This window comes from Neodiprion pinetum, chromosome 6 (genome assembly GCF_021155775.2).
Source record: "Neodiprion pinetum isolate iyNeoPine1 chromosome 6, iyNeoPine1.2, whole genome shotgun sequence".
NCBI lineage: Eukaryota > Metazoa > Arthropoda > Insecta > Hymenoptera > Diprionidae > Neodiprion > Neodiprion pinetum.
Window position 1 is genome coordinate 848,909 of NC_060237.1, and position 22,220 is coordinate 871,128.

At 44.5% G+C, this 22,220-nt stretch overlaps 1 protein-coding gene across 10 annotated transcripts; it reads right to left on the reverse strand.

The window, feature by feature from the left end:
- Positions 1-4,590: 4,590 nt before the first annotated feature.
- Positions 4,591-21,814, reverse strand: LOC124220918 (beta-1,4-glucuronyltransferase 1). Of its 10 annotated transcripts, XM_069137083.1 has the most exons (6): positions 19,439-19,494; positions 19,117-19,199; positions 18,254-18,362; positions 10,338-11,328; positions 10,089-10,272; positions 4,591-5,458 (listed from the first exon to the last, which is right to left on the reverse strand). In XM_069137083.1, the coding sequence occupies exons 3-6, from the start codon at positions 18,285-18,287 to the stop codon at positions 5,252-5,254; spliced, it is 1,416 nt and encodes a 471-aa protein (XP_068993184.1). In that variant the 5' UTR covers positions 18,288-18,362; positions 19,117-19,199; positions 19,439-19,494; the 3' UTR covers positions 4,591-5,251. The 10 variants fall into 10 exon arrangements, with proteins under 10 accessions (XP_068993184.1, XP_068993185.1, XP_046486320.1 ...); XM_069137084.1 differs by lacking the exons at positions 19,117-19,199; positions 19,439-19,494 and adding an exon at positions 18,744-18,784; XM_046630364.2 differs by lacking the exons at positions 18,254-18,362; positions 19,117-19,199; positions 19,439-19,494 and adding exons at positions 16,238-16,496; positions 16,577-16,717 and having other exon boundaries at positions 10,338-11,311.
- Positions 21,815-22,220: the final 406 nt, after the last annotated feature.

The window sequence follows — 22,220 nt, forward strand, 5'->3', positions numbered from 1 at the left end:
CTACGCTCTTTTTGCTGCGATTTCTGAGTTCCTGGGGGTCCAATTGGTCGGATAAGGGTCATTTAAATCGAATCCAAAACCAAAAGTTTTTTGCCCAAAAAAAACGTAAGGCTAACCCCTTTCCATTTTTTGCGAAAAATTTCGCGATTTTGAAAAGTCCTGGAATCAATTAATTGTAGCACTGATCGGACGTAATTTTGCGAGAGAAATCGATTGGGCGCAGTCGCAATACGCTGCGATCAACGCATCAAAAGTTACAGCCGAAAAACCGGAACCTGAATTTTCGACATTTCTCAGCAGGTGCTTTTTCGCTCGCCATTTCTCTCCTGTTGGTCCTACGCTCTTTTTGCTGCGATTTCTGAGTTCCTGGGGGTCCAATTGGTCGGATAAGGGTCATTTAAATCGAATCCAAAACCAAAAGTTTTTTGCCCAAAAAAAACGTAAGGCTAACCCCTTTCCATTTTTGGCAAAAATTTTCGCGATTTTGGAAAGTGCTGGAATCAATTAATTGTAGCACTAATCGGACGTAATTTTGCGAGAGAAATCGATTGGGCGCAGACCCAATACGCTACGATCAACGCATCAAAAGTTACAGCCGGAAAACCAGAACCTGAATTTTCGACATTTTTCAGCAGGTGCATATTCGCTCGCCATTTCTCTCCTGTTGGTCCTACGCTCTTTTTGCTGCGATCCCTAAGTTCCTGGGGGTCCAATTGGTCGGATGAGGGTCATTTAAATCGAATCCAAAACCAAAAGTTTTTTGCCCAAAATAAAACGTAAGGCTAACCCCTTTCCATTTTTGGCGAAAATTTTCGCGATTTTGGAAAGTGCTGGAATCAATTATTTGTAGCACTAATCGGACGTAATTTTGCGAGAGAAATCGATTGGGCGCAGACCCAATACGCTACGATCAACGCATCAAAAGTTACGGCCGAAAAACCAGAACCTGAATTTTCGACATTTCTCAGCAGGTGCTTTTTCGCTCGCCATTTCTCTCCTGTTGGTCCTACGCTCTTTTTGCTGCGATTTCTGAGTTCCTGGGGGTCCAATTGGTCGGATAAGGGTCATTTAAATCGAATCCAAAACCAAAAGTGTTTTGCCAAAAAAAAACGTAAGGCTAACCCCTTTTCATTTTTGGCGAAAAATTTCGCGATTTCGAAAAGTGCTGGAATCAATTAATTGTAGCACTAATCGGACGTAATTTTGCGAGAGAAATCGATTGGGCGCAGTCCCAATACGCTGCGATCAACGCATCAAAAGTTACAGCCGAAAAACCAGAACCTGAATTTTCGACATTTTTCAGCAGGTGCTTTTTCGCTCGCCATTTCTCTCCTGTTGGTCCTACGCTCTTTGTGCTGCGATTTCGGAGTTCCTGGGGATCCAATTGGTCGGATAAGGGTCTTTTAAATCGAATCTAAAACCAAAAGTTTTTTGCTCAAAAAAAACGTAAGGCTAACCCCTTTCCATTTTTGGCGAAAATTTTCGCGATTTTGGAAAGTGCTGGAATCAATTAATTGTAGCACTAATCGGACGTAATTTTGCGAGAGAAATCGATTGGGCGCAGACCCAATACGCTACGATCAACGCATCAAAAGTTACAGCCGAAGAACCAGAACCTGAATTTTCGACATTTCTCAGCAGGTGCTTTTTCGCTTGCCATTTCTCTCCTGTTGGTCCTACGCTCTTTTTGCTGCGATTTCTGAGTTCCTGGGGGTCCAATTGGTCGGATAAGGGTCATTTAAATCGTATCCAAAACCAAAAGTTTTTTGCCCAAAAAAAACGTAAGGCTAACCCCTTTCCATTTTTGGCGAAAAATTTCGCGATTTTGAAAAGTCCTGGAATCAATTAATTGTAGCACTGATCGGACGTAATTTTGCGAGAGAAATCGATTGGGCGCAGTCCCAATACGCTGCGATCAACGCATCAAAAGTTACAGCCGAAAAACCAGAACCTGAATTTTCGACATTTTTCAGCAGGTGCTTTTTCGCTCGCCATTTCTCTCCTGTTGGTCCTACGCTCTTTGTGCTGCGATTTCGGAGTTCCTGGGGATCCAATTGGTCGGATAAGGGTCTTTTAAATCGAATCTAAAACCAAAAGTTTTTTGCTCAAAAAAAACGTAAGGCTAACCCCTTTCCATTTTTGGCGAAAAATTTCGCGATTTTGAAAAGTGCTGGAATCAAATAATTGTAGCACCACTCGGACGTAATTTTGCGAGAGAAATCGATTGGGCGCAGTCCCAATACGCTGCGATCAACGCATCAAAAGTTACAGCCGAAAAACCAGAACCTGAATTTTCGACATTTTTCAGCAGGTGCTTTTTCCCTCGCCATTTCTCGCCTGTTTGTCCTACGCTCTTTTCGCTGCGATTTCTGAGTTCCTAGGGGTCCAATTGGTCGGATGAGGGTCATTTGAAATGAATCTAGAACCAAAAGTTTTTTGCCCAAAAGAAAAGTAAGGCTAACCTCTTTCCATTTTTGGCGAAAATTCTCGCGATTTTGGAAAGTGCTGGATTCAATTAATTGTAGCACTGATCGGACGTAATTTTGCGAGGGAAATCGATTGGGCACAGTCCCAATACGCTACGATCAACGCATCAAAAGTTACGGCCGAAAAACCAGATCCTGAATTTACGACATTTTTCAGCAGGTGCTTTTTCGCTCGCCATTTCTCTCCTGTTGGTCCTACGCTCTTTTCGCTGCGATTTCTGAGTTCCTAGGGGTCCAATTGGTCGGATGAGGGTCATTTGAATCAAATCTAAAACCAAAAGTTTTTTACCAAAAAAAAAAGTAAGGCTAACCCCTTTCCATTTTTGGCGAAAAATTTCGCGATTTTGAAAAGTCCTGGAATCAATTAATTGTAGCACTGATCGGACGTAATTTTGCGAGAGAAATCGATTGGGCGCAGTCCCAATACACTGCGATCAACGCATCAAAAGTTACAGCCGAAAAACCAGAACCTGAATTTTCGACATTTTTCAGCAGGTGCTTTTTCCCTCGCCATTTCTCGCCTGTTGGTCCTACGCTCTTTTCGCTGCGATTACTGAGTTCCTAGGGGTCCAATTGGTCGGATGAGGGTCATTTGAAATGAATCTAGAACCAAAAGTTTTTTGCCCAACAGAAAAGTAAGGCTAACCTCTTTCCATTTTTGGCGAAAATTCTCGCGATTTTGGAAAGTACTGGATTCAATTAATTGTAGCACTGATCGGACGTAAAGTCGCCAGGGAAATCGATTGGGCGCAGTCCCAATACGCTGCGATCAACGCATCAAAAGTTACAGCCGAAAAACCAGAACCTGAATTTTCGACATTTTTCAGCAGGTGCTTTTTCCCTCGCCATTTCTCTCCTGTTGGTCCTACGCTCTTTTCGCTACGATTTCTGAGTCCCTGAGGGTTCAATTGGTCAGAGAAGAGTCATTTAAATCGAATCTAAGACCAAAAGTTTTTCGCCCAAAAAAAAAGTAAGGCTAACCCTTTCCATTTTTGGCGAAAATTCTCGCGATTTTGAAAAGTGCTGGAATAAATTCTTTCTTGCACTAGTCCGACGTAATTTTGCGAGAGAAATCGATTGGGCGCTGTCCCAATACGCTGCGATCAACGCATCTAAAGTTGCAGCCAAAAAACGAGAACCTGTGTTTTCGACATTTTTCTGCAGAACCTCGATTTGATTCGGGACGTTCAATTTCCTCAAGCCAGCCACAAAGTACAAACAAACTTCGTGCCCTTTTGGAATTCGGCGGAATCCTGCGCTTTCGAACAGGAGGAAAACTGGGCTGGCTACAGGCTATACGGATAGATAGTTGAGCCGCCCCCAACTGCAGACTGGCTATTTATCTCTCGGCAAAGTTTCATCGTCTGAACCGGTAGAGAGAAAGGACTCTCGGCTTACACGTTCTACCTACCGTACGTACCTACCGGCGACTGCGATCATATCCGTTCACGTGAAAGGCAGCAAACCGGGGGCATAAACGCACGCGATTGAAAATCCAGCCCTACCCCCACCCTTCCCCCTTTTACCTTTTCACCCCATAGTCGTATAACCGTGCTACTTGTGGGCGGAGATGAAGCTGCAGGGAATGCCGGTGGTGCCTGTGCGCGTCATAAGGGTGGTCGTTACGGCAACCGCCTTCCCCAATTCCATCAGGCTTTTCGGGCGCCGCACAATCGCCGCCACCTCACAGTTTATGGTTAGAATTACACGGTTTACAAACCGCTCAGACTTGTGGCGCGGTCTCCGTGCCAAATTTTTATCGCTATTTACGAGGCCTCGTTCGACCAGAAACAATGGAAATGTCCCCACGCACCCCACCGGCACCATTAAACGCTCACCCTGCACCTTACGGACAGATCTATGACCCGGAAGTAATATGCGCCTATCACGGACCACAGCTTTTGCCTACAGCAAGCCGTTTTTTGTTCATCTTTTCCGAGGGACCGTGACGCAAGAAAAAAGATTATTTCTCTCCTGAAGAATCTGATCGCTCTCGTGTTTCCGCTACTTGGGACATTTTTTTTTTTTGTTTCTCTTGATCAACTCTTGCGTGCATCGAATTGTGGATTCGAAAAAATATGGACTTGGATGTCATATTCCATTTAACACTTTTTATTTCTCATGATATATATAATATGTTTTTTAATTCCTGTCTTATTCATCAATTTTCTCGATTTTTCTCCTTACAAAATAGACCTTAAAGATATTCGCATTAGTGACTCTAACAAGTCAAATATTCACATTTCGCTGAGTGTGTATACTATATTGAACAGTTTGTATTGTACACGGTAGCACCGCGTTCTTTCATACACGCATATACATCTATTTATACATTTTATTAGATAATATACAATTGTTTGGCATTTGCGTAGAAAAATCGTCATACATTATTTTTGGAACAACATGCAACTTCGCAACTTCATTTTCGAAAAATATGTTTGTCGATATCAGTTAATCGATTTATTAGTTTTCAAAAATAACAGATAACTGTTTTCAGCTTAATTTAATACTGTTTTTGGCGCCACACGCCATATATATATATAATATATACATATATATATATATATATATATATATATATATATATATATATATGTATATATATACATACATTTTTATACGAAATGAGCATTTAATTCACGAATGGCACACCAATCTTTTCACACAGGATTTTCACATTACATAATGCGTATATCGTGTCATAAAGTTAATCAGTCGATCCACCGAGTTCAATACGCGATTCGGAATCGACGGAGGGATTTTTGTCAGTTCTGGTTCTTCATCATCTTGAGAGGATCCCGATTGTACCGGGCGAAAACTTCTTTCTTGAACCCATCGAAGAGCTTCCGGTTCATGCTGTTCTGTTTCTCACGCCACGCTGGTCGTCCCTTTTTGGTCTGAAGGCCCCAATGTCCGGTGAAAATGGGCGTCAGCACAAGGAACTCGTGGCCAGCAACGAACATCTCGTAAACCTGAATCAACAACGGAAGAAATTCAACTCTGATGTAAATGTGTTCAACAGAAGGGAAGAAGGGCAGGTGCAGCACGATACTCGTACGTTGTTTCAATTCTCCCCAATTTAATTATCACGACTCCCAAGTTCCGTTTGATATTTCGCTCAGCTAACGCGCGGTTCTCGCGCTGCGACGGGTGACATAATTTCAGCAATTTCCGCCCCAGCTAACGCGCAAACAGACGTGCAGACAGCCGACACCTTAGTCTCGTTGTTCTGTCCCGGGAACGACGTCGCAATAATAATGTACCGGCGCCCATACGCCGTCCTGGGTCGTGTTGCAAGTCGACACGTGACACCCCCTTCAGCCACCGACTTGACGAGTCGCGACGACGTCTCATAATCGTTTGGCATCGCGATGTCAGGTTCGCAACCCGGGCTAGAGGAATGAACAAACGGATCAAAGAAAGAGTTTCCAAGATTGTTGCAGGTGACGCCTTTCGACTGGTTCGGTCTTCAGGCAAAAGCTTTTGTGCCAAATTACATTCGCAGCGTGAAAAAATTCTCGCCTTATTGCTAACGTCGCTGATGGAAGAAGCAATACCGAAAAAAACCGATAGCCTCCTTTTCTGAGGCACTATATAATCAAAATGTAATTGGTTTTCCTGGATAGAAAATTCCTTGAAGTAGAACTGGTTGCGAGCTCTCCGAAAACTCCTTTACGTAGGTAGAGTAGGTATCGAGACAGAGGCGGTACCGTGTACGAGACAGCCGACCTAATGGACACGCCACGGTTCAAGGTCGATGGTCTAGACACCGGATATATTTAATTCAGTTTGACAAAGAAATGCGAGGTGGTATGCGGGGGCGCGTTCCGTTGGCACAAGGACGTTCGAGGAATGAAAAATTTAAAATGTAACGTGTGCCACGTGTCGTGAAGTACGTATAAGAGAGAAGCCGCGGTGCGCATACCACGGGTACAATGCCGGTGTACACTGGCTTGTGGCAGGGCGTGGGTGCAAATGAAATTGGCGGCTGTCAAGTGTACGGAGAAAGGGTGGAGGCGCCGAGCTCACCCGCCCGACGCTGCAGGTAACAGGACGAGGAAGAGGAGGTGTACGCTTGGGAAATGTGTTCGGGTTAATTTCACGCTCTGGCATCACCCGCAGCGGTGACCATTGCTGGGTACCGGGTGCAACGTCGCTGCAGTTTCGCACCTGCGTGCGTTGTTTATACCCCGTTTCTGCGCCGTTATTAAATTTCATGAGGTTTCAAGTGGAGGTAGCGAGTCTCGATCCGTCCTTCCTTTTCGATACTTTTCCAACTCTGCCCTCCGCACGAACCAGTGCTCTGCGATTAATCGGTCAATCGGCAGCTTCGATATCCGTTTTTCCCACTAATCGATCGATCGTCGTTCCGTTTTTCTCTTGTCTCGTAATAACGGTGTAGGTCAATCGGTACATGACTCGCAACTCATTTACCATGTTGGAACTGTGCTCGTCTCTGACCGACGTAGACAGATGCTGTATGTATGAGTGATGACTCAGATTCGACTCAGATTCAATTAATCGAAAAAAACGAAGCTGCCGAATAATCGGTTAATCGCACAACACCAGCACAAACTGATACCGTGCGGTAAAACACCGTTCAAAACCATTCGTGACTGAATTGAGTGTACCACTGTTGAAAATTATCGAACCGTAGTTGCTGGTAGTAGTCGAATATTGTTTATGGACGATGGAGCACTGGGCTTTTATTCTAGCAGGTGTTTCAGTGTTTCATTAGTCACTATTGATGACACTGTTACCAGCAACAACGGTCCATCGAAGAACAGTGTTAGACAATGAACAGCATTAACGATTCAAGGCTGGAGCTGTCAGTATTGACAAATGACACTTCCATCGAAAGCAATCATCGCTCTGTGGAACGCAAGGCTTTGGTCCCTTCGTAGGCGCCGTTCAACCCCTTAAACTTACCTTTCAACCCAAAGGTAACCAGCGAAGTTTGAACGGTGATCTACCGTGGGAGAAAGTAGTAAAAAACGCGGAGATGATCTGGCGGATAAAGCAGAAAAGAGTCACGGTTCCTCTTGCACGTATGAAAGTGAGATTGAATAAAAAGCGCACCGCTAACTTCCCTCTTATCAGCCGGTGAGTTTTATTCGAGGGGATCGCATGTAAATAAGGCAAGGAGACACGACGGGGCTACCGAAGGTGAATCTGATAATTGAGTTTTATGCGATCACACGCCGGTCTAAATCCTACTGAATAAGGGGCGTCCTCCCTTATACGCCCACTTATCGTACGACCTCTAACAGTGGCCCTCCGCTTCCTTTTCCGTTCACATCCACATTTGCATCCGCTCACCACACGACTCCCGATGCTGCAGTTTCCCGGTTTTCGACCGCACCTAGTCGAATCACTGATCTCTACCGCAGGCGTTTTACAGTGCAAAATCAACTCTCCGTCTTCCTCGAATACTCGAGAGACCGAGGGTACACTTTGCGATATTTTCAGACGGATCATGAACTCGGCGTGCAATTTTTCTACAGTGTTGAACGAGATTCTCAACCGCTTTCGACACCGAGTGATCCTACAGGTGGTGCGTTCGAAAAACCGACTATTCTGTGACCAATACCCGTAGAGCTAAAGTAAACGTTGAGCAAAGCATCCAGTGCAGCAGTACTCAATCAGTCTAGCATTTATCGTCCGCTTCGAAGCTCACGGAGCTGTACCTCAATTTTCAATTTGCCCGACCGATTTTATTTTTTGCTTATCAGTTTTTTATCGAGGGTTTTCCGTCTTCGACTCAATTGCTTGTACAAAGGTGTGGTCAGTCGAATCAATTTGAACAAATGTCGGGTTGTAATTTATCTACCGTCTGATAAAAGCATGTTTGCAAAATCTGTGTTGCGTAATCTGATTAATTAACAGTTACACCAAGTACCTTAATATCAAACATCCAAACTATTACCACAAATTTAATTAGGCGTGGGAAGAGAATGAAAGCGGTACAGAAAATATTTCTGTCAGAACACAACCCGACAATTAAACTATATTGATACACCCCGAACAATCTGGACCAAGAGCTGATTGAGATAATTGTAAAATAAATCCACGTACCAGCTGACCTTGGTAAGTTCCGGAACTTGGTTATTAACCGTGAAAGTAAAACGTCGGGATCGCACCACGATTAACCGCGAGGACCTTGAATTAACGAGAATTGAACATGCTTTGCTTAAGCGCTTGAAAAGAATATTTCGCTAATCTGCCATTACCCGCAAGGCGTTGAAAACCATATTTTTCCCCCTCTATTTTCATGCCGTGGAACGCGAGAAAGCTCACCACGCAATTTGAAGTAATAATATTCTTGCTGTATATTTTGAGCGTAAGATATTCCCTGCTTTCCACATTTTACGCGCGAGGTTCGAGGTTCACCATTACTCTACTTTCATCTCACCCCTAGGAAAAGCGCAAATCTATGTACCTACCTACAACGCTGGCCTATGTAGAGTTGAGGGGTTGAAGAACGTGTATCGGGTCTGCCTTGCGACACGGAATCGTAAACACACGGGTCAAATGTATGCAGCTACCTATGTACGTACATACCAGGCGAAATAAGGCTGGAAGAGAATATTCATTCTCATTCCGTCGCCCGGAATTCAGACTGCTGTGCTGTGTTCGCGAATGTAGGTCTATTTTTCGTGCACCAACCGGTGTTACATTACCTTAAAGCCAGCTTCGTACTAGCACGTACTACACGTACTGTCTCACCCATTTGCATCTTGGATATTTTCCCCTCGAAACATTCGCACCCTTTTCCTTTTACTGTTTTCAGAAACGAACATAAAAAGCTTGAGGATTGAGAATTTACCGATTGTTCAGGGAGTTTGGTTTGGATTAGAAATTTCTTCTTGCCCGCCAACACCGTTTTTAGACAGGTAGTTTAATTTGGATGTATTTTACGGCTTTATAAAGGTGAAGTCATTAGTCACATAAGATAAAAAAATCTGGGTAAGTATAAGGAAACGCGGCTTGGCAGGGAACACCGATGTACCGAGCATGAATCGGTAAGAAGAGTTTCGAATTTCTGGTTCACCGCGATTGATTCGGTCTTCGAGACTTTGAAAAAAGTTTCGTAACGGGACCGCGAGAAAGTTCAAAGACCCGTGTCAGCGCCTCGAAAGTAGAATGCACGTCGCATATAATAGTGCCAGAATGTAGTATAAACCGAACATCCACGGATACCCGACTCGGCATTATCGACACGTATATCAAGCGGGTGCCTAGAAATTGAATAATGCTTGCCAAGAGGACTCAACGAGTTCCTGTCATACGTTAACGCTGTGATGTGGAATTCAATCAGCGATGAACCGCAACCAGATCCCCAACTCCGCGAAGGGAATTCCGCTGCACTCGCGTCATCGGGACCACCGCCTGTCGCCGAACATTGTAACGACAGAGATTCCCTCTATAGTTTGACGTCCCAACGGTTTAGCCGATCGCATTCATGCACTCGTCGTGTTACAGAATTCCCGTGTCAACGTATCACGATGAGCACCGTGCCGAGTGTCGTTGAATAGAATTGGTGCGTAAATAATTTTTTACGAGATCGAAAAGGAAAGAAAGAGAGGTAAAATATTCACTCACCTGGGTATTTCTCGTGTAACCATATCCCATGAAACGTTCATCGTGTTCCGGCGCGGTGTCACGAGCGACGTAAAACGGCTCGTAAAAAAATTCGAAATTATTCACTTCGTGACTCACGTAAACCTTGCCGGACCTTACGACGTCAACGTTGCCTCCGAAGCCTGGCAACACGTCCAAGCTCCATCTGAAACGCGACAAGAACTTTGCTAAGCACCTATCTTCGCCTTTGGCTTCAGCCCTTCCTCTCACCTGGTAAAGTTGGTGGCGTACTGGTTGTGAATGAAGACCTTCTGGTGAAAGGGTCTGGCCAGTCCCTTGTTGGCGATTCTGACGAGCTCGGTCTTGTTTTGAGGAAACCGAACCCTGGTGTCGATTTCGTAGGTGGGAATTACGTAGGCGCACTTCTCGCACTGCGAGGACTTGAGAAACTCGTCGAGGAGGTTGGCCTGGTTCGGACTTGGGATGATGTCGACGTCCGTAAGGAACACGTACTCGGTCTGACAGTTCTTCCTCGCCAGATTACGCAGGTGGTTCTGCGGGTAGACGTTACGATTCTTCCACGTTGCCAACTCCTTCGAGACGCCCACGAGGAAGGTGTTCAATGTTGCCTCCGGCTTGAGACAGTCCTCGTCGCCGGTGAGCTCGATCACTTGGGGCTGGTCGAAGACCGGTCTGTCCTTTGGTATCGCCACCGAGAATGTCACGCGTTCGCGGATCGGCGCGTAACACTTCCTGAGGTAGGCCAGGTACCGCTGAAACACGAAAAAACTCTCGTCTCCGGGGGTGAAAACCGCCACCGAAATCGGTCCCGTCCATTGATGGGCGACCTGAACCAGCGAGTAGAGCTTCTCCACCGAGCTCTGCGTTGCTATCGATACTGAGTAGCTCGACGATAGCGCCGGAAACTCGGAGCCGATCACCACCGAGTCGAACATTTTGTACAACCGCCTTGCGTCCCATCGCCCAACTCGCACGTCCATCCGCAGGATGCTCGACTCCGAGGGCTGCTGATAGTCTCGTGGATCGCAAGATTGCGCCGGAGCCGGTGTCCGGACGGCCGGAGGTTTTTCTGTCAGGACACTAGGTTCTCCCGCATCGTCTGCCGGGGCTACGTAACTCGGCCCGCAGTCCTCCGACTGAAGGAGCAGCATGGTGAAGAGCATGTTCGAGAAGGTGATTATTATGACGGTAACCAAGCTGAGATTCCATGGCCGACATCCCAACTGCAATTTTAATCGGCCTGGGTCGGTATTCAAAATCTTTAATTTATATTTGTTAGAACGAAATAAATACTATGCTCCTAAGAATATTCCTGATTTTACAAACAATATTGAACAATTTATGTTTTTCTCGCATGTCAAATGTAATTCTAAGGTGTCCGCAATGTCTTTCTCTCTCTCTCTCTCTCTCTTCCCCTCTCTCTAACTGTCATCACTCTCGCGAAGCTTTTCCCATGAATAAGCCATTTTGGGTGGGTAATTACCTCGTCGAAAACTTCTTGCGTGAGTTGCGGAACAAAAATCTGGCTCGGAACTTTGCCAAAGTAAATCGAAAGAGGGCTTCTTCCTTCGTTGTAAATACACGTCGAGGGTAAAATTAAGGTGTTGCGTCCACAGGGGGTGAAAGTAATCGTTTGCGAATTTGCAGTAGCTGCAAAGCATTGGGAGAGGAAAATGGTTCGATATCGAAAAGCGAAATTCGGACGAAGCAATCGTTATGCAGGATTGTTAGGGCGGGTATATCAAAGATGACGCATCGGACCTCGCGATTTCTCCCAGGCCGTTCTTATCCGTTGACTTCTCCCCGGCCCTCCGAGATTTCGTAACGGGATATCAGGCTATTAATTACACGTGCAGAGCCACAGGAAGGATAGTTTATGGTCGACAGTGGCAATAGGATCGGATTACGCATCCTCTCGTAGGTACCTACTAACGACCCAATCCCCATCAGCCTTGGTCGAGATGCTTTATTGCCCGGCTGCGCCGCGGGTGTATCGCGTTCCATTATAAAAATTAAATATTCCCAGGTCTCGTGGAGGCGGAATCTTTTCATTGCTGGTGAAAATGAGCTAGAAAACGCCGTGAAAAGGTCAGAAAAATTCTTCAGTTCGTTATTTTTAATTTCTCATAAATTCGCTGCCCCTCTTCGCATATCCGCGGCAATGAAGAAAACGAGAGAGGAAAGATTCGGGGTTGACTATGCGAAATACCCTTCAGCCACTCAAAATCCCTCCGTCGGATCCCTGAATCTTTGGCCACGAGATGCTACTTTAGGAGTAAGTTGTTGCATTAATCGATTCAACGGCAACGGGACAAGTGGCCGATGGGGAAGAAGAAAGGCCTTAAGCAAATTCGGCGGCCTTACCGCCCCAGTCGTGCAGCACTGATTTACTTCGAAACTATGCGATACTCACTCCCGGTACTTCGAAGTTCCGCCTTCTATGGGACGACGGCTTATGCGCTGTGTACATTACGTAAACGGGTCCATGCAGCAGACGATACGCTCGATTTTATCCACCAAGTTTCGCCGTTCCCCTATTTCCACATGGTGCCCAGGGTCTGGCTTGCAATTGGTTTCCTTAAGCGCGGAACTTTCTACTCTCTTCAAGCTACCAAAAACGCTCCACAAACGACGGTTCGACGCATCGCGATTTGGTTATTGTTGAAATTTACGAAATTTCCAGGTCACACTGAATATCAATTGGCGTACAATAATAAGTGAGGTAATACTCTCGATGCACGGATAACAATTTTGTCCTGGCCCAGTTCTCTTTTAGAGTACCTACAATAAGACGTTGGCCGTAGCTCCTCGAATTGAATATAACCGCGAATAATACACGATTCTGAAAATAGAATTGTAACAAGACGATGCGGCCTCGGCCCACGTCTCTGTTCGTTAAACGCAAAAACGAACTGCTTCCCTATTCTAAAGCCACTCCTCCACTGGCAAGGATGCGGTCGCTAAGACTAGACGTTGAATTCGTTCTATTCGCGGACAACCCCGGAAATCGTAATGAGGATAAGCCCCGAGTGTATTCTGCCGGTGATCTTTCAGGTTGGAAGCAAGTTCCTGGGAATTTACGATACCGTGTTAATCGTAAATCGGGAATAGTAGTTTTAAGGGTTGTTTCTCCGGGAGAGAAATCCGTTCTACCTATGACCATTCTCTAGAAGCCAAACAAATTGTCCAGACATTCGAAGAAGCCAACCAATTCTGTTAGACGCCACTTTTGCCGCAACTTTCGCACGTAATTATGATACGTTCCACGTGCGCGTAGTAGTAGGGGAGCCCAAGAGGGGATTTTGGGTGTTATTCAAGCGCGACAGAACAATATAAGGGAGGAAACCTTGCACCCTGTTATGAACGACCACCATATATGAACCCTTAACATACAAGGGTGCGTCTAGGGTAGCCAATCAGATTAGTAAAAAAAAATTGATCCTCAAATTAATTCGAGCTCGTCAGATTAATAGAAGGTAAGTTAATTACATGGAAAAAAGCGTCAATTTCAATATTCTGACGATTTGATCATGATATAAGAGAATAAGCGAGTAATTAGTTTGCAAAAAAAAAAACGTCACCTGGAAGTAATCGAGCGCGGTTATTTTTTTTTTTAATTTGAAGGAAATCATGTAAAAATTACGGATATAATATAATCTGACGGTTTCTACAACGTAAAAAAGCTAAAATTATTGATAAAGTGAGGTACGTGCAAGTGCTGAGAACTATGTATTTCCCACTCCGCGCCTCTCTCCCCTTCTCACTCTTTCTCTATTTCTCACTCTCTCGCACCGTCCCCCCACTACTTTCTGCGGCTATGATACCATCTCAGCTGATCACAATACAACGCGGTCGTGTTCGTAGATTTGTGACGCTTTGGTTTGTTTATTGTGTTTTAAAAAAGTTAAAAGTTATTTTATTTAATAACAGCCATATTTTTCTTAGGATTGTTTTCAAAAACTGAGAATTATTAATTGAGGATATAACAAGTAATTTTTTTTCAAAAAAAACATAAACAAGCAGTATTTATTTTTTTGTAAATAATTTTTAAAGTTGGTCACTTGCGATGATTCACGTGAGTGGAAGTAAGTGAGCGATAGTCGGTAAAGAAAGACAGCACTAGTGAGTGAGAAAGAAAACAATAGCCATTGACTATTGGTGTCCTTTACATGTCACGGTACTACCTTAAGCTGTCAGAACAATGAAATTCCTCCACATAATTATCAGATTATAGGTTAGCACAACAAGGACATCGAGCTGAACTGTCTGCATATAAATCTGATGAGCTTGAGTATTTCAAGGTCACTATTTTTTTTTTACATTTTCAAAAATCGGCTGTGAGTTCTGACTGCATCCAAATCGTCAGTCTTTTGAATAAGATACCTTTTAGAGGTCACTTAACATTCCCCCTGAATATCTGATGAGCTTAAATAACTTCTTTTTTTTTTCATTTTCTACCCCTTCGTGCTGCCACCCCCGACTTGTAAGCCGGCAGATTAATACTTCTCTGTTAACGGAAGCACATAGGGCGTATACGATATTAATGTCTGACGCACTCGAGTATTTCTTTATAATAAATTTTTTTTACATTTTTGAAAATTAGTACCTACTTCCCCCGGCAGTAAAAGAGCATATATCATATGAACTTTTCTTCTTTTTAGTATCTAATCTTTATGATCCAATAGGTTCTCGCAGCGCTCGAGTCACTTACCATTTAGCCTCTTTTGCTCCCCTACTATAGCTGATCACAGGGACACTTCCACGTACTGGGACTGCGACCGGAAACACGTGGCATTGCAGGTCAGTTCAAGCCGCAGCAGCAAGTACAGGGAACGTCGAGCTGCTCATTGAGAATAACCGCAAACTCTGCAGTAGGTGCAAGAGTGCAGAGTGCGGGCTGCTCGTCTACTGCTGCAATGCACACGGGCGAGTACGTACAGCGGCAGGTCAGGAAGGAGATGATTGATTATGCCGGTACAATGTTATCGCCGATGGAGGCCGTCGAGTACAGCCTGACTCATGCATCACCGTTACATGACTGGGGCATTACCAGATTGGCACCAGCGCCGCTGGTTCTTCAGGTTTTCGGCTCTTTTTCCTCAACGCCGATTCTCAAGCCTGGTCATTCTGGCCTCAAAGTAACTACAATGTGGAGGGGGAAAAACCGCATGTACGTGCATACTGCAAGAGTTGTTATTGGTTCGTGTAATCAGTCTATTCGCACGCAACACAGGCTACAGTCCGGCGCTAACAGACGTGCGATGCATGGGCTTTAATGAGGCAGCGTATAAAAACGTATATACGCTTATTTCTGAGGCGATACGGTTCCGTGGTATAACGCAGACCTATTAGTTTATTATCGTAGAACCGAGCCCGCCGATATTGGGTAACGCGCTTTCGGCGTTCTATAGAAAAGTCGAGAGCATTGAGAGTTTCCAAAGAATTTCCAATTCTCGCCTTTGCAGTCCCCCAGGCCAACCGCTAGCCGCCTCGCATCCTAGTCTCCATCCGCACCTCGAGTTACGGTAATGAACAGTATTCAGTTTATCCTAACCCGAGTTCCGGCCGTTTCAACCTCGCGTTCGAAGTTCTCTGGAAAATAGGGGGAAAATAGGCTGCGGGGATCTGAAAGGCTGCCTGTATCCGCAGAACCTAGACCGAAAAATCCACCGAGTTCACGGCCTCCGGCTGCTGTTCAAACTCTAAACTTCTGTGTCAATGTTTGCTGAGACCTTCTCAGTACTGCGTGGATATGAGGTATACGGGTCGTTTCTTACATAACGATATCTGTAAGCTTCGCACCGCACCAAAACGCGATCAATGCCACGACTGTCGGCTCGCCCAGACGATTCGATTACACAGTTATGCTCGACTTGGAGTATAATCCCCCAGTAATTAATTCGACGGTTGTATAACGCGATTCGCTCGAGTTTGATAAGTCGAGGAGTACAGTGTGCGCTTCTTCGTCTCCTAGAGCACGGGCCGCTTATGCTGCAGCGCTTTTTACGCAGGCCTGAGTTAACTTGAGCTTGGGCAATTACGCCCAATTAAAATATTTCATACACAAACTTTACGCCAGCTTTCATCTCGTTCTCTAGGACACTTTCAGCTTGCCTCGTCCGCGGAAAAATACACCAATTACGTCTTACCATGTACTTTGGCGTGAAAGCGGCCGTACGGAGGAAGGTAATTGGCACGTATTGCCTCTATTCTGAGACATCCACGCTGCTCGTCTCCCTCACTTCCTCGCTGTGATACCCGTGTACCTTTCAAGGGTGATAATGAAAAACTTGTGTATAGTCGACCGGTGAAAACGCGCGCCGCGAGCTGCTTTCTTGAGGGGCTGCTCATCTCCAATGCTGGTTAACGTTGAACCGTTGTAAAAGCTTCGTCGTGCCGTGAACTGGGCTGCAAAAATTAACGAGGACGCGTTGGTGTATCGGATAACTAACTAACTAGCTAACTAACTAACTAACTAACCAACTTACTAAATAACCTACTCGACGTGTGAGGCTAAGGGGGCCAGACTGGCTCTTCTTGTTGTTGCGTGGAAGAGATGGCGAATTCGGCTCTCCATTCGGATCAATAATATTGAACGCAGAGCATTCCGAAATAATCAGACATTGATCTTGATCGTTTCACATTATCTGCAGTCCCCGATTCATATTTAGATAAGGAGTTATCAGTAACAGATAAGCCGCATTTCCTCCGAGCTGTGAGGAGATTAGAATCTGTGTCAATATTGGGTAGAAACACGTTCTGTGTGCGTTCAATACGGCCGGCGTTTATTCTCTCCGCGCATACGAAATTCGTCGAGTGACAAAAAGTGGAGAAAGGGAGAGAGAGAGAGAGAGAGAGAGAGAGAGAGAGAGAGAAACGGAAAAGAGATTTGGAAGTATTTTTGGAATTCAGCGGCATACCGTCGGAGCTAATTAGCTGAGAAATTTCTAATTATCTTTGAGTTTTAGGGCCGCTTTGACGCTGTACAACCGACCCTCAGAAACCACCCAGTTTGCACTCAATACAGCCGAGAACTACTTCAGTTTCTTGGCGTAGCCCTTCGAGGTGACAATCACACGGCCGATTACCCTGAAACCCAGCTTACCATTTATCCGCCCTGTCGCCCTAACACTCTACTATCCTGCTGTCTAGGGTCCTCCATTTTTAGGTACGATCCTCGAGGTATCCAGCCTCTGCAGACAGTCCCGGCGATTGTTCGAAGATCCGGGCATCGGGTAAAAAATAAATTATCATCCGAGGTGATTTCATCCCACTTTATATCGCACTGCTCCGATTTATTACTTATCGTACGCAATATCGTCGCAATTATCGTGATAAAAATGATCTGCGTGATTGGCTATCGAGAAACTGGAGCACCGAATGGCGACTTTTAGTTTTTACAGAACATAAAGTGCTCCAGTTGGATTATCCGAAACCGTTTCGACGCTCGTTTCGAAAATGGACCTGCGCTTGCCATTGCTATTCGTTTCACACAAGATCGCTGACATCCGGAGGGGACTCGCTTTTCTCACGAATAATTTTGCGGCCTGATAGGTTTCAACTGCACGTGTACAATAGGAACTCGATAATTGCCCTCGACATGCATCCCCCGATCTGCCGTCAGAGCCTACTTAAAAACCGACCAATAATTGCCACCGTTTACATCGCGGAAGATTTCTATGCCGCAACGTGAACATCGGAATTTCAAGAGTTAAGGATTTAAGCAGCCAGATGGGGCCAAAAAAAAGATTAGAAATCGCTCAAGATTTACGAATATTCGAATTCATCTAAGTGTTGCTTTCATCTTGGTGTATCCCTACCTAATCCCGAAATGAAATAAAGGTAACGGTCCAAAAGCTTTCAAGACCTTCGCGCGACTCATCGAAGTGAGTTGAAGCGCACCAGACGGTAAAAGGAAAAACGACATCCAAAGTTCTATACTGCGATTCGAAGATTGTAACATCGATACGAAGTATTGTTACAAATTTGTTCAATATTAGTTGGGCATATAAGTTTTTCTACATCCCGCGTATGAGAATTCGTAGAGAATGTAAAACTGGTTGCCTTTGGTGAAAAAAGTTCGGCGACGGTAAAGTCATGCGTAGACTCCTTTATGGAGTAAAAACCAATCGAGCTTGTGATAAATATTTTTTGTTTATACTCACTTACCACCTCGCGAAGATTCGATAATGGATTCATGGGATAAATTCCAACGTGTCCTTCCGCAACTTGTGCCACGTGGGATAAAAACCAACGTCGTTCAGCGGGACCAAGCTTCTCACAAAAATACGAAAAACACGAGAAAATTCATACCGTAACTTGACTCAACTGCTATTTAATATGTTTTTATTACTTTGATATTAAAACGACTCGTCGGACTACTTCAAAGATAAGAAATAATCAGACTGTTTCCTGACGGCCAAAAATCCAATGGTATCGCTTGGTAACCACGTCGCGAAACGTGAACGATAATTTTATGTTCATGATAAGTCACGGGAACAGTAAATGTATGCTTAATGTGTGCAATTTTTATTGTTAATTGAACGAAAGAAAATACGCAAGTCTCAGATGTATCACGTCAAACTTTTGTTATACTCGAAAATTGCCTCGCGACAAGGTTTCACCGTCAGGATACATATGAGTATGCAGAATCACCTTAAAATCGAAAAAAAATATCAAATTGCACAAGTGGCGATGATATGAAATGGCAAAAATTATGTAATCCGTTGTTGCAATTATTGCTATTATTTCGAATCATTAGCTACACCTATATAATTCTAAATAGCACACAAATTATCGATTTATCTCGTCCCAAGTCGAGCCACAATTGAAACATACGACACCACAATTGCCTTGAATTAGCGATGGTAAATACTCGACAAGTATTAACGTAAGAAACTATCCGATCATTAATCGACGAAAAAAAGAGAGGGCAGGCCATAAACGTAGCTCCGTATGAACAAATGCCAATGTTCTATATTAACCGCTGGAAATATTTCATATACCTTGTTCAGCTGCTAATACATACCGCGCCGATGATATCGATGTTGAAAAGAAGACACCAACTGCACAAACACTTGACAATATTGCTACACTGTTTAATTTTTGTGCCTGTCAATAAAAAGCGTACGCTTTATCGAATTCAATATCGTTTGTGTTCGGTAAATTTTGTGCAGTGAAAATTGAGCCATTTCGACAGAAGTGAGATGTCAAGAAATATTTTTCAAAATTGGAGAGCACTCCAAATTTTCTTCAGTAAAATCTCACTCCTGTTATTGGAGTGGCTCGATTTTCACCAGAAAAGAGTGAAATTTCACTCCGAAAAATTTGGAATGTCAGTAGGTAGGTACCTGACAGTAAAGATTCGCTGCTTGTGTCTGGAGAGAAGAGCAAATATACAAGGAACAGAATCAAATTATTCTGTATCCGGAAAAAAATTCCGTTTATCTAATCCAAGATCAAAAAATTTCCAAACGAGTTGAACCAATTTCATTAACAAAATGAGGCATCGAATGTACCGCTTAGTTCCCGAAATCGACTTCGCCTGCAAACTTTTGATTCTTCGTTGACTCTTTTTGTGGTCTGGCTTTGTTTGGGTCAAACTAATTAATTTTTAACGAGGTTATATTGTTCAGAGTTTACCCAAAACGCAGGAGTACTTCTCAACGATAAAATGGAAATGTCATACGCTCGTTTATAATTTCCGGGGCATGGTGAAAAGCTCGTGATTCGATAATAATTAATGCCTGGAACATGCCTGACCTGATAAATTTCTACGGAAATTACACAAGCAGCCCCCTTATGAAGGGAATGTCGTATAATTTTCACCAATTTCCGTCAAAATTCCAAAACACGCGAACGCAATTCTATCGAGTATGCATGGCTGCGGAATGTCAGTTTCCGAGCACAACGGCCGACGATCACTGTCATTCTTGCTCTCTGTCTTCAAAGGCATCGATCCCGTAATACAGAATTCCATGGATCCCGTCGAGTCACCGGGAAGCGAGCGGTTATTCCCAGCGACCGATCAGTTCGATAGAATTATTTGATAAACGCTACGATAAATTGTCGGAATAGGGAATCTCTGCTAGTATAAATCCTCTCGTCCTCATCCTCGGAATTGTCCACCCTCCTCCAAGTTCTCCATCTACAATCAGCCCTGCTCCATCCCCGGTTCGGTAAACAGTATCGCAAATGTTAGTTGTTCAAAAGTTTTGGGTCGAACAGGAGGCAGGGTGTAAACAGCGGTAAACACATACACCGCATTGTCAGGCTCGATAATAAATTTCCGAGCCTACCAATGTAGTTCGCCTTTATTTAATAAAGTTCTGGCCCCCGCAGAATAAATTCCGATTCTGCGCGTAGCCTTCGCGAAGTTGATCACTGAATTTGTCGCATATATTGTCTTCGAATATTTTTTTCCACGTCTCAATCCACTTCTTCTGATTTAAACACACAAGAGGCTGATCGACGCGAAAATATATTATAAACAGGCAGATAAATAATGTATGGGTGTATAATATTTTCAAAGGTGTTATTTATGCCCGATAACTTTATCCCATTTACGACTTCATGGATGGCGACGTCGTCGGTGTAGCTTCGATGATACGCGAAGGGGAGATAGGACGGGTTTTCGTGTCGTTTGAATTTATAGGCGTTAGATTATTCGCCTTCTTGCTTATACGCGCGGGAGCGTCGATCGAAGATCGAGATTCATCTTCGAATTTTTCTCAGTGTGATTTTATTCATACGTATACGTAGGCATACTATACGTGGCGATATTGAAAGAGCGGGAATTACACAAACAGAAATATAAAATTCTTATCCTACTACCCCAGAGTTTTATAGCCGATCGCTAGGACTCGAGTGTACAAAACAGAATAATAATGGATAGATATTTCATCCTCTGTTGCACGGAGACATTTTATGCCCATTGATATTTATTGCGGAACACCGGCGCGACGTCAGACTTTCCGGAACGTCCGGCACACACAGTTTACTTTTCCAATTATCAGCGATCAACGCTACCGTTACAATTACGATGAATTTAGCTCTTACTAGAGTTCACGGCCCTAACACATAAATAAAATCCACAAGACATTATAAAATGCAAATTATGACGACGATGATACCGTTGAACGAACACGAGCGATGCGAACAGTCGCCAATAGCGTGTCTAAAGATTGAAAGCCCATTTGGTCGCCTTCATCTATAAATCGGTATGAATCTATATCAGCGATCAGTACGGTAACGTTTTTTGCTTCGAGTGACAAAGGTCAAAACTTTTATAAAACGTGTCGAATAGGAACTGGTAGCGACATCTTTGGCCAGCAGTAGAATTATTCCACCCACCATGTAAGCTTCAGGGGTAAGTTACACCAGCACGAGTGTCGCCGGTGTCGAGTGATCGGGGTTGAAATGAGCCTGCGGGGCCTCGGGGAGGAACGACAATGCAGAGGGCAAAACCGACTCACCTGAATCATTGATAAACGTGGAGGCATGCGAGGCGCGGCCCTCCGTCAGACGTCGAGACCCCGGCAAAGTCGGGACGAACCCTTGCTCACCGAGCTCAGCGTTGCGGGGCGCTCATTGGACCCGCCAATCGGGGATGATCGCCGGGTAATCAGCAACGATGCACTTGTCTCAGCGCGTCCGCCGAAACTCACGCGGCCTCACACCGGCCCACAAACTAAACACGCCTGTTTATTTACGCCTAAGAAATGTCAGATTAGTCCGGCGTCCCGACGCCGCTGCAGCGGCTCTGTCGTCGCGACGCGCGCGCAACTCTCCGATCGATTTCGGCCAAGCCGCGCCGCCTCGAGTTCGAATTCAGCGAAATTCGAGAGCAGAAAACGTGCTTCATACTTTTCCCCTATTTTTTCGCAATTTTTAGCTCGTACGTTTATGCTGTCTCAGAATTTGCATTGCTTCGGTTATCGTCGCGTATCGCTTAGGACAGAAATGAACTTTTAAACGAGCCGTTCGCCTGGCTTGAAATACGGTTTACGTCACACATGCGTGCAACCCTCAAATAATTCATCAGTTTTTCATGTTAGACAATTTACTACCGACTCTGGACTCTGGTGAAGAATACGGCAGTGGTTTTTGAGCCTTGGGCTAAGAAGGCTGGCG